This window comes from Rhodnius prolixus, unplaced genomic scaffold (assembly GCF_049639745.1).
Source record: "Rhodnius prolixus isolate KJV_2025 unplaced genomic scaffold, Rpr scaffold_6, whole genome shotgun sequence".
In the NCBI taxonomy this organism is placed as follows: domain Eukaryota; kingdom Metazoa; phylum Arthropoda; class Insecta; order Hemiptera; family Reduviidae; genus Rhodnius; species Rhodnius prolixus.
The window spans coordinates 4,073,722-4,087,021 of record NW_027411634.1 but is presented as its reverse complement, the minus strand read 5'-3'; the positions used below and the strand labels follow the sequence as shown (position 1 = coordinate 4,087,021).

The window sequence follows — 13,300 nt, the reverse complement described above, 5'->3', positions numbered from 1 at the left end:
GGAGCCTAATTGTGGCAGAAGGAGAATGGTAAGTAATTACTGCAGTAGTTGTGGTATCTCTTCTCTTTCTAACAGTGAAGGAGAGTGGGTCAAGCTTCGCCCCACAGTTTTTGGGACGGATGTACGAGATGAATCCATTAGAGTACTAATTTGGAATTAAAACTCCAGATTAGTACAAAATTTATAAAACGGAAGTGCTAATTATTGGAGAAAAAAAGTTGCATGTTTTTTAAACGATTTTCCACTAACCAAATTACGTCAACCGGAAAGTCATATAAATTTTCATACCGGATTTTGTTTAATTGCCACAATTTCTCATCTCAATATTGTAGAGCGCGTAATTTATATTTGGTTTTACCAAATTACGGATTAAATCAACAACAATCCATTGATTCCATGGTTACATTCCATAACTTAACTTTCATTTCCTTTTTAATGATTGACAAGTTACATAGAAACAATTAATTTTGTTCCAGATTTCCTCCGTTCTTAGAACAGATCGTATTGTTCAAAAAAGTAATTTAAAATTACAATTTGCTTTACCCGCTAACTTTTAAATTTAATGAATTTATTCATTGAACCTTTAAATTCTTGATTTGGGTTGTCTAATTGTTTTTACTGGTAATAATGTCACGAGTTATTCAGTAAATGATTTAAAAAAGTAATTAATTACATTCAGAATATCTCGTAAAAAATGATGAAGCTAAATTGTGTCAGTTGGTATTTTGTCGTTAGTTTTTGCAGTTTACGTAACATGTCTACCGGAAATGGGACTTATATGAGTAATTTTCTGAAAGATGACTCTAATAATTTCCTGCCCCCACCCCAAAAGTCATTTAAAATTTAAATTTGAATTTTTAGAGAGTACTGTGAGGATTGGCAGCTTCTGGCAACTCTCTGAGAGTTTTTTTTTTTACTCAAAATGATTTTACGCATGAATTTTCTTAGGGAAAATTCTATTTTCTCTTAAACAGCACATGCTAAATGTCTCTTTAGTCTGTCCCTGCTTCCGGACTTCCGGACGGGGAAAGAAAATTTCCATTTCTCCCGTAGCTGGTGCAGCCTTCACATTCAAATAGCTCCTCCTAACTTCTGAGTGAGGATTTGATTCCTTTCAGCATCGTTTCAGAGCACAAGGATTAGAGGATTTGTACGGGGCATTTGAGTGTGAGCTAAAAAAATGGATCTCACTGAATTCTCTCCCCAACCCACCAGATTCTAATAAATTTCAGGCGTTATTTTCGTTTATGTTGAATGTTTTGGTAGACATTTTACCTCAATTTAACTGGATTCTTATTCAGGCTGGAAATATCTCGCTAGACTTTTGAGAAGTAGTCTGGTAAGGTGGTAGAGTTAATTTGAGTGTCTTCTAAGGACTTTTTTTTTTTTTTTTGGTATTGTAAGGTGCGCAACATCAAGGGTCCTTTGCACCTAGACTATACTGGAGAATAGACACTTTACTACACGGCCTAATCTACACCTAGTCAATCTAATCGAAACTAACCTAGCGGTTCCTGCGCAAACTTTCTTTAGGAAACTAATGATTTTGTAGAACCAAAAGGGTTCAAAAGTTTGTCCTTCTTCAAGACATGTCATAACTAGAAATTGACTTTCTGTATTAGATCCGGAAAACACTACTTTCGGATCTAATACCTTTCCTTTGTTTATTTTCTTAAGTGAAGCTGATGCTTCATTCTGTTCTATAACGCCTGATGAAATATTTTTTGTGGAAGGTAACATATAGTTCCCACGAGATGGGACGATCTAAACATCACCCTACGGCAGTGCGCCCTTACCACAGGGAAGACCAAATTACACACTGAGTTTGGCCAGGTACTCAGCGGGGCCGATCAGTGGGCCGATACCCCTGCCCACAAACCTCCCAGCTCGGGACCTAACACTGGGATTTAGGGGCTATCTGTAAAGTGTGAGTGTTTGTGTGTGAAAGATGTGTATGTTTTGTTGATATGTGCGTGCGTGGTATTGAGCTCGGGTTCCGTGGGTACGCTAGACCCATACGGCTGTATACCAGCCGCTCCTGCGTAGTCCTTTAGTCGCCTTTTACGATATCCTGGACGGGAGCAGGCCTATTCTATCCCCGGCCCTGCAGGGGCGCAAGGGATCTGGGATGTTAGACCTACACGAAACAACAATTACGTCACCCAAAATATTTTATTTTTTTAAAGTGACTCACATTTTGAAAAATATTTAAAATTAAACATTACGACTTAGATGACGACAAAGATAATCTCAAAAAAGAGAGAGAGAGAAGGAAAGAGAGAGATAAAAATAATAAGGAGCAAAATAACTGTCTGGCTCACCAAGTCTCCTCATCCGATCTAACACGCTGCAACTGCCAGAAATCATCTTTCCGTTCTGGCAAGATATCCCAACTGCGCCTTATGTCTTCAGTTTGTCGTCAGTTCCGCTCTACTCCGGAAGTAGTGGTTTTATTTCTTTGATTTTTTTTTTTATCCATTATAGGATGCATATTTATGGGATCTCAGGCCGGTTCTAGAGTTTTTCCGTCCATTATCAGAGGTAGAAGTAAACAGTTTGTGGTAGATATTTCGACTTCGTTTACGTATTACTATCTCTCATTACACTTGCAGTTTCTTTACATTTCTTTTGTCACGTATTAAACGACTTTTTGTTTATTTATTTTGCAACTATAATAGATACAACAAGAAAAAGAGATGAGGGTAAGGAAATGGCGCAAATACACGTGCCCACATGTATATGCACTTACATACACGTGCGTGCATGTGCGCATGTGAGTGGAGTGAACGATGATCATCCAGTGATGGAAGTTGTTAGTTCACCCAGGTTGGCAGGCTTACACAGCGACCATCCTAGGAGGTGTGTGCTGAGATGATCGCATGGCCACCGCCGCTTTAGTCTGCACTGTGGATTTGAAGGAAGTGATCTGGTGGACATGTTGTACGAGGGTCGTTTGAAAAGTCCGTGCAAAGTCAGAGAGATAGCACTACTGGCGCATATCGAGGTTATTTTTAGTTAGTAGCATCTCTTGGAAGAACACACACCAAGTTTCAGCCAGATCGGTCTATTTCTTTGTGTTTGGCATTCGTTAGAATCGAGGAAGTCGAGTGATTTTCAAAAAATGGACGAAAAAGAATTTCGTGTGTTGATTAAACACTACTTTATGAAAGGCAAAACGCCTCAGGAGACTAAAGAGAAGCTTGATAAACATTATGGTGACTCTGCACCTTCGATTAGAACAGTTTATAAGTGGTTTCAAAATTTTCGGAGTGGCCATATGGGCACAAGTGACGCTGAACGTTCTGGACGCCCTGTTGAGGTTACTACTCCAGAAATCATTAATAAAATCCATGATATGGTGATGGATGACAGAAGAGTGAAGGTGCGTGAGATTGCTAGTGCTGTGGGCATCTCGAATGAACGGGCACTTAATATTTTGCATCAACATTTGGACATGACAAAGCTATCCGCAAGATGGGTGCCGCGATTGCTCACGCTTGACCAAAAACGAAACCGTGTGAAGTGTTGCAAGGACGGTTTGTAGCTGTTCCAGAAGAATCCGCAGGACTTTAAGCGTCGTTTCGTCACTGTGGATGAAACATGGATACATCACTACACTCCTGAGACCAAAGAACAATCTAAACAATGGGTTACCAAGGGGGAATCTGCGCCAAAAAAGGCGAAGACCGTTCCTTCGGCCGGAAAGATTATGGCGACTGTCTTTTGGGATTCGCAAGGAATAATCCTCATCGACTATCTGGAAAAGGGTAAAACTATTACAGGTGCATATTATTCATCGTTATTGGACCGTTTGAAAACCGACCTGCAAGAAAAACGCCCACGATTGGCCCACAAAAAAGTCCTTTTCCATCACGACAACGCACCAGCTCACACTTCAGCAGTTGTGGTCGCAAAATTAATGGAAATAGGGTTCCAACTCGTTTCACATCCCCCCTATTCTCCAGACTTGGCTCCCTCGGACTACTATTTGTTCCCCAATATGAAGAAATGGCTGGCGGGAAAAAGATTTTATTCAAACGAGGAGGTGATTGCAGAAACGAATGGCTATTTTTCAGACTTGGACAAATCCTATTATTCGGAAGGGATCAACAAACTAGAGCAGCGTTGGACGAAGTGTATAAGCCTAAGAGGAGACTATGTTGAAAAATAAAAAAGGTTTACCCCAAAAAATTAAGTAGTTTTTATTTTTGCACGGACTTTTCAAACGACCCTCGTAGATCAGAGGGTTGTAATGACTTTTTAGATTTGTAGTGGAGTTTTGAGTGTATCGAGATTGGCGCTATTTCCAGAGACGAGAGGAATATTTAGATCAGAGTGTATTGTGTGATTGGAGACGTAGAAGGGAGCGTTACCTATTGTTCTTAGAATTTTAGGACTGTAAGGTCTGAAGTCGGTTGATGTTCGATTTTTTGGCACTTCCGTAGAGCTGTATTCCGTACGTCCATATTGCAAATACGGAAATCTACAACTTTTATTAGTAAACATGTATTTTATGAGTTAGAATTTTGAGAATTGTCATTGAAAGTATTCACAATGGTTTTTTTATTTATTTAAAATAAGCTAAAAAATAAAATTACCATATTTTACTAGCAAATAAATGAACAAAGAAATTTTTATATGACGCAAAAAATGAAAGCATCAGGCCGATACACGGTAATGTTTCCGAGGATGTAGTCCACAGTTGTGTAGAACAGGGAATAGTGGGGTTGCCATGAGATTGATTAGGGATAGCCGTTTTCCTGGTATACCGTGTAGAGCTGGCTTGCTAGCTCAGTCGATGTGTGCCGTCCGCTTTGTAAACATCACGTAAAAATCACGCGCCTTACTTTTTACAGTTGTTTGATTTTATATATCTTTTTAAATAATATTATTTTTTATTATTCTATAATTTTGTAGTTGAAAAACTTTTTTTGATTAATAGTGTTGTTAACTATAAAATAAAATAGTTCCAACAATGAAAGCTAAGGAAGTTCCATCAATATACCCTTCGGCCCTTTTTATAGCTACAAGGGGATTAAAGATTGTAAGTAATTTTGTATTTTATTCAAGAAAATTATTATTTACATGGATTAACTTGGACAAAATTTATATTAATTTTAAATTCATGAGTGAACAATAATCTTTGTTTTATGAACAGTAAGAGGTAAACAAAGCTGTATAAACAAAGATTATATTCGTATTGTATAAGTTATTTAAAGAAAAATGGAATCAATTTAAAGGCATTAATACAAAATGTATATTAATTTAAATATATGTATATCAAAAAAGAACAGGTTTAGAGGTATAACGATGTTATTCAGTACAGGATATACAGTGGGTCAAAAAAAGTATCTTGCTTTATCTACTGAACCCTTGTTTCTAGGATGACTATTTCTTCAGCACTGAAATCGAAGATAGTAACAATGGATTTAATGCTCTCATTTTCTTTCTATAAACATAAAGAATTGATTAAAAAGCATGAAAAATAATTTATTATATGCAAAATAAGTATTATACACTCAGTCTGAATGTTATAATTAAAACTCAAAACTAAAGACCTAATATTTTGTAAGCACAATCCCTTTGTTGCCTGAAGAAGCATCCTTGGTTTCCACCAGGTTTTAGTGTCTCTTGAGATGTGAATTCTGTCCATGATTTCTTTATAAATTGGTTATGAGCTCTTTTCTGGAAGAACATTTCAATTTTTCGAATTTTTCCGCTCCAAACAAGACCATGAATTTTCAATAGGGTTTTATTTTTCTGCTTTTTAATCAATTCTTTGTGTTTATAAAGGAAAATGAGAGCATTAAATTCATTGTTACTATCTTAGATTTCAGTGCTGAAGAAATAGTCATCCTAGAAACAAAAGTTCAGTAGATAAAGTAAGAAAACTAAGTGTATGCATACTTTTTTTGACCCACTATATGTTATCGTCTTTCCTTATTGCATTAAGAAATATGTCCCTTGAAATTTTTGAAGACAAATTTTAATTTTATTTATTTATTTTTTCCCTCAAAAAACTTTTAAGTTGAAAAGCTTTTTATGCTTGACTTGTAAGTCCGTTCACACACGAATGGGAAAACAAAAATATCATAAGAGAATCAAAACTTTTTGAAGTTCGATCTAGTCTCACCAAAGAAACGTAAGAACTAAAAGCTGTCCAACCGGAAATACTTTACTTTTCACAAAATGCAGTTTTCCATTTTACGAAGATTTTCATGGAAAATGGTAAACGGAAAGAAATATACGATTAATGATACTCTATAGTAGAGAATGTACTATACGAGTATCTCATTTCATGGTGTATCTTATCTAAGGATTATTAATTGTAAAAATTTAAATTTTGGAGAAAAGCCCTCGGACGTAAAAACCCAAATTACTGATAAATTCATTTTTTTTTTTTTTTATTGTTTTAAATATTTTACTAGAGTGGATTATCACCGTCCTCTCTGAACCGCTTTATTTACTTATCTTTGATTTCATTCGTCTTGCTTTGTTTATTGAATCCCTTTGACCAGAGTTTAATACTTTCATCTATTATCAGAGATATTGATCAGATAGTTTGATGTAGAGATTTCGACGGAAGTAGAAGTGAAAAAAACTCCCTTCACCATAGTCTGAAATTGGTCTAGAATATAAAAACGGATATAATCAACGAGATTTTTATAAGTTTTACTGAACTGTAAAAAATATGAAAGTGTATAATAAAGGGGAAAAACAAAGGGAAACCCTCAGCTGATAAGAAAAGTTTCACTTCAGGGAGTCCCTTAACTCTCCTGTGTGCCTGTCTACACCGTGTCCAAACTATGTTATAGTCCCCTATTTATCTGCATAGGTGGTTGTGACTTGATTCACAACTTACTGAAGAAACCACTAGCGAGGTACTTGATGATAGTGTTCTACATAGTCCATGTTGGTGTTGGGAGTGTAGGCATGTAATACGGTCTGTAGCGGGGGGAAGTTGTAACAAGCCTGAGGAATTTATTTTGTATGATCTGCAGCGAGGCGATATTGGATGGACATTGTCAAACTCCAGAAGAGACAAGCATAAAGAAACATTTAGGCCTAACCACTACCTTGTACAGGAGGAGTTTATTCTTTTCTGGAGTCCCTGCAGAACAGCGGGAATAGTACTCGAATGGTTTCCTTGCCTTTATTGACTCTATCCGGATCGACATGTCGAAACTCCAAGAGGGACAAGCATAAAGTAACATTTAGGCCTGACCACTACCTTGTACAGGTGGAGTTTATTCTTCTCTGGAGTCCCTGCGGGAATAGTACTCGAATGGCTTTATTGACTCTATCCGGATTGACATGTCGAAACTCCAAGAGGGACAAGCATAAAGTAACATTTAGGCCTAACCACTACCTTGGAGAAGTTTATTCTCTGGAGTTCCTGCAGAACATCGGGAACAGTACTCGAATGGCTTCCTTGCCTTTATTGACTCTATCCGGATCGACATTGTCAAACTCCAGGAGGGACAAGCATAAAGTAACATTTAGGTCTAACCACTACCTTGTACAGGAGAAGTTTATTCTTCTCTGAAGTCCCTGCAGAACAGCGGGAATAACACCCGAATGGCTGCCTTGCCCTTTATTGAATCTATCCTTTATGTGAAGGCGGGTAAAAGTCAGCCCACGATGATATTACATCCGACGGATAATATCTATTTTGGGTTTTCTATGGAGAGTTATCAGCTGTTAGACGTTGATTCATAATTTACAAATCTGGTTCCATTTTTTTGTGCCCCAAAAATTAGTTTCAATGAAAATATTATTATCACTGAACTTAGTGAGTAACTAGTGATATAGAACTAGCACTTCTATTTGAATTTTCAGGTAGAAGGAAGTACACTTCTATAATTATACTAATTCACCGGAAGTATGACTATTAAATACTTATCGGTTTCGGAAATTTTTCAAGAAAAATTTGGCGGTATTTTTGAAGAGACTGGCGGGATAACTTTCTTTTTCTTTTGGATTGAACATTTATAATTTGGAACCTTCTTTTTTAAGCAGAAATTCGAACCCTTAGCCGGGCTCCATTGGCGAGTGAGTGGTCGATATATCATCAATAATTAGTCGTTTAATATGTGATCGATCTATCACCACAAATATCAACAACATCAAGTAGTTGGGCCTAATCCCAGCCAATTTATTATTTATTAATTAATTTATTTATTTATTTTAAAACGTTCTCACAAAATGGAGATTAATGTGAAAACTTGTTAGCAGCGGTAAAAGTAATCGCCTAATTTTTCAGGCGGGGCTTAACGTCTAACTACCCAATTTAGTTATCTTTTTTTTTTTTACGATGATGGTGATGAGTTAGAGGATTTTTAACCAGTTTTTAAAACAAAACTCTAGCATTATAGATGCACCTGATAAACACATTTTCATCTAATAATTATTGTATACACCCAAAAAAAAAAGGGTCCCGGTACCCAAAGAAGGAAGTTTTATTAAGTTTGATGAAGTCCTTTAAGTGTTCACATCAATACCAGCTAAATTTTCTTTCCCCCCACCCTCTCAAAAGAAAATTATTAATTTCAATAACTTTTTATTTACAGCGAAAAACTCAATAACTTTCAATAACATTTCCACGCAGAGAAAATGACACAGAAAATAATTAACTATTTTTAGCCATTTTCTTTCCTCATTCAGTCACGTACAATTTTTCCTTTTATTGACTAGAAAATTAATCCGTAAATTATGTTTTATTTACAATAAGTTATTAATTTTCCATTTTTCTCGTTAAGTTTTCCTTATTAGAGATTCCTTTTCTTCCTGCTGCTACTCTTAATAAGGAGGATATTAATGCTTTACTTTCCTAACGATTATACTTTCACTGAATTGCATTTTTTCTTAGTTTCTGCGACCTATTTAATTGAGGTTTTTCCTCATTTTATTATTATTAATTTTTCTTTATCACTTAATGAAGAATGTGTTCCTCATTTTAATTAAATAAAAATAATTTTTTTGTCTAATATTTGAGCTCTACCTGGGGAGGGAAATGGGTCAGTAATGATTTCGTTGAAGTGAGCGTATTATTTCAGGAAAAATTTATGGAATTTTCTTTTAAATCAAACTTTCGATCTTTTGATTTAAATCACGGGTTCGAATCCAGCTGCTGGCCCTTAGATTTTTTCCCTTCCTAGGAGCTTCTTACAGCTCACTGTCCTGTGATGGACTGTGTTGTTTTTAACGAGAGAACAGTGCCCGGAGGCCGGCTGTACACTGGAAAAAGCTCTGAGCGCCAATTACCTCAGATGTGTACGTGCCTTAAATACAAAATAATAATAATATTGATGAAAAAAAGTTGAAGGGAAACTCCATCAAGGCGGAAATGAGAATTTTAAGGAGAAGATAAGACGCAACATATTGGAAATATCCCTTTGATGGTAAGCATCTTTTGGAGGGGGGGGAAGAGTATTGTGCTTCCCACTGAAGAACACAGAATACCCAGAACTCCTAGCTTATGTGCAACAGCACACCCAGGTTCCCTAGAAGAAGTTTAATGAAGAGAAGGAAGTCTTGAGCACCATTCCCTCAAGGTCTGAAACCCTCTCCTCAGATATTCTACAAAAAAAGGGCCCCCCCCTCCAAGTCCAAGGAAAGGGGAGAGAGAGTCTAGGAAGGAAGTTTACTCGCCCATTTATCCAGGCTGTCTAGGAAAATCTTAAGGGTACGGAAAGCTGTCCAGATGATTCCCTGGCACCTAATCCACTCAAAAACAGGCTATATTCTCTCCTTAACTAGCACTTGGGAGAGATCAAATGTCTTGTTAAGACCGCATAATCAATCCTACTGGTGGACCTAAGAGACTGCCACTCCTGTACCCATCTACCAGGCGGGTTATAGAAACACATTGGATTAGAATTGAGCTAGAATTTGCCTGAGCATATCCCAAACCTAAATTTCTACCGGCTCCTATATGTTGGTCGTAGTGTTGTTGATATCCTGGGTTTTTGCACACTTTAGAGTAGACTTCTAGGACAGTCAACCACTTTCATATATATCTAGAATACCTCATTGCGCACCTACTAGATATTTTCACCTGTAGGAACAGATTTGAATCCTTCTTCACGGGGACGTCCGACCACGTTCAAATTCAATAACCTATTTCTTCATTATTAAAAAAGTGGGAACAGACTCCCTAAAAAAAATCCCGGGATTCCGGGTAGTCAGTAAGTTTAAATAACGTTTGAATTCCCATAAATTTCCTTAACTGGGAAGAAACCACCTCAAGCTCTTTCTAATTTCAAACGACCAATATTTAAAATCTCCATCTTCTAATTACGTTAATAGTTTTAGAAGGAAATTAGTTAATTTATTATTATTATTATTATTATATAATAAAAACATAGTAAGAGGAAATCCTTCGTGAGGTCCACACCATCAGAATATATTATATAATAATCTGTGAGGCTCAACCAAGTGTAAAGGTTGACGGGAAATTATGGTTTTATTTACAATATATTTTTTGCCTGTTTTCCTTATTTGTTTTGCGGTTTTTTTTTGTCAAGGAAAACATTAAATAGATAAAAAATGGTTCATAAAAAGTTGGAAAAATGTAATTGTGTTTTGTTTGTATTGCTTTTCCGTTTTTATTTATTTTTTATGACGATTTAGTGAAGATTTGGTGCCGATTATGTATCTCGTTCAGTTTTATTGGACAAATCTGCAACAATTTATCAGCTGTTACTGGATCTTGGTTATCAGTTAAAACGGCTGGAATCACGGGCATTGCTAGGAGGAATAGTGCCAGGATAATTGATTACAGGGTGGGATTTCAGTGTCCAGTATAACTAGCCGTACAGATCATAGTTCCCCACTTGAACTGGAAACTATCATTTGATAAAGAATAACTTCAAAATAAGGAAACAGCTGGCAGTAAGGATGCCCCTGTTGCTTCCAGACAAATCTAGAAAGCTAAATCTGCCTGAAAGGCTTGCTTTACACGGAGAGAACCACTCCTGGACACAGGACTCGCATCTACTCAAGGAAGATTGTTTTACATTGATACTAAAAATATGAATTCACCAGATTTCGGCAAAAATAAAGTTTTTATGTTGGAATCTGCAGGGAGATATGTATGTTCCAATTATACGCAAAAACAAAACAGGAAATTCAAATAAGATAATTCGAAATCATTATCAGCAAAGACGAGATAATTAGATTTTCGGGAAAAATTTGTCTAGCGGAAGTACTGTCAGAAAATGGTTTACACACAATTTTTAGCTGATTAGACGCGTTTGTAGATCTAGAACACATTTTTAGCTCGTGTTTTTAGTTTTAAAGGCAGTTTCCAGAATTTGTTTTCAGTTTGATGAACGGCTACATAAATTGTGGTAATGCTTAAAAAGTTTGTATTGTTAATATAGTTCCAATACTAAGGTAGTACGTGCGTCCGGAAGTACTTTATTTTTTTTGGTCGGAATTCTAATTTTCAAAGAAAATTTCACGACAAATGGAGAAAGAAAAATGACATCTAAGTTGTTAATATAACTTTTTTTTTCATAAACTAAGTCATTTTACGACAGGAAACCATTGCTTAATATGTGTTTGTTTTATCTGAACTTTATTTTAAAAAACATTTAAAAAGGATAAATAATAAAAGCTATATTTAAAGTAAAGTGATTGCCTATTTTTACGTCCAACTACCAATTAGGTGATGTAGACGGAGCCGACTAGTAAACATACTTTACTATAAATTTCTCATATTAACCAATATATAAAATCCAAGACATAGACTCGGGAATCGAATCCACTAAACCAGCAATACATCTTAGCTTTGCGGGTCTAGTCTATATCCGCCTAACATGCTTTACTATAAATTTCTCATATTAACCATTAAATAAAATCCAAGACATTGACTCGGGAATCGAATCCACTAACCAACAATACATCTTAGCTTTGCGGGTCTAGTCTATAACCGCCAAACTACTTTACTATAAATTTCTCATATTAACCATTAAATAATATCCAAGACATTGACTCGGGAATCGAATCCACTAACCAACAATACATCTTAGCTTTGCGGGTCTAGCCTATAACCGCCAAACTACTTTACTATAAATTTCTCATATTAACCATTAAATAAAATACAAGACCTAGACCAGGGGAATCGAATCCACTAACCAACAATACATCTTAGCTTTGCGGGTCTAGCCTATAACCGCCAAACTACTTTACTATAAATCTCTCATATTAACCATTAAATAAAATACAAGACCTAGACACTGGGAATCGAATCCACTAACCAACAATACATCTTAGCTTTGCGGGTCTAGTCTATAACCGCCAAACTACTTTACTATAAATTTCTCATATTAACCATTAAATAAAATACAAGACCTAGACCAGGGGAATCGAACCCACTAACCAACAATACATCTTAGCTTTGCGGGTCTAGTCTCTAACCGCCTAACATACTTTACAACAAATTTCTCATATTAACCATTAAATAGCAAAACCTAGACAGTGAATCGAACCCACTAACCAACAATAGAAGGCTTTGCAGGCCTTGCCTATAATCGCTCGGCTATCGTGGTGCCCAGAAGCTAACTATATTTACAGTTCCAATAATTTTCGCTCAAATAAAAGCAGAAAGTTTTCGAAGCTTCTATGAGATGGGTTTCCGTTCTTTGTTTCTTCATTGTGTGATTCTTTCTTTTTATATGGTATAAAGATTATTTTACTTTCTAAAAAAGAATTAATTATTCTAAAGTATTAATTAAAACTTCTATTCTTTTAACTTTCGCTAACAATAAAATAGAAATACTTTTGAAAGAAACTGTTTCACCTTTTTTTTAATTATCACTATAAATTATTGGACTATACTTTCGTTATCAAAGTTTTCAAGTTTACGATCGGAAAAAAAAACGTGCGATTTTAATCGTTAAGTTCTCAAACGAAGTATGCAGATAAGGCATACTACCATGTTGTACTTTTGAAACAAATACGTACACTGTTTTTTTTTTTTTTGAAAATTTGTCACACGACCGCAAGTGAAAGTGTTTGGCTTGAAATCAAAATTACAAAGGTTTTTATACTCGTAAATTGGTGCAAATTTATTTACAATTTAATGTCGATCGCCTCTTATTTACATTTGGAAAGGCAACCAACCAATCTCATTGGATTATACGTATTCTTAAGAACAATTTAATTGCAAAATTTTAGCAAATAATTGGCACCTTGCAGCTCATAATGGCCGACTTTTCAAGGTTGTAAAGTTTAAGTTAAATTTATGGTTGCAAATTTTAGACAAACAGGAAACTTCTATCATTATTTTTCCGTT

At 35.8% G+C, this 13,300-nt stretch overlaps 1 protein-coding gene across 4 annotated transcripts in view; it reads left to right on the top strand.

The window, feature by feature from the left end:
- LOC141461347 (uncharacterized) overlaps nucleotides 1-13,300 on the top strand; it is a 78,205-nt gene that overhangs the window by 49,875 nt on the left and 15,030 nt on the right. The window contains exon 1 of one of the 4 annotated variants that reach the window (XM_074142314.1): nucleotides 4,768-5,044. The exons of the other annotated variants lie outside the window; for them this stretch is intronic. Coding sequence (XP_073998415.1) covers nucleotides 4,976-5,044 — 69 coding nt within the window. The 5' untranslated portion in view covers nucleotides 4,768-4,975. Of the gene's footprint in view, nucleotides 1-4,767; nucleotides 5,045-13,300 lie in introns of those variants that run through there. 4 annotated transcript variants of the gene reach the window in all.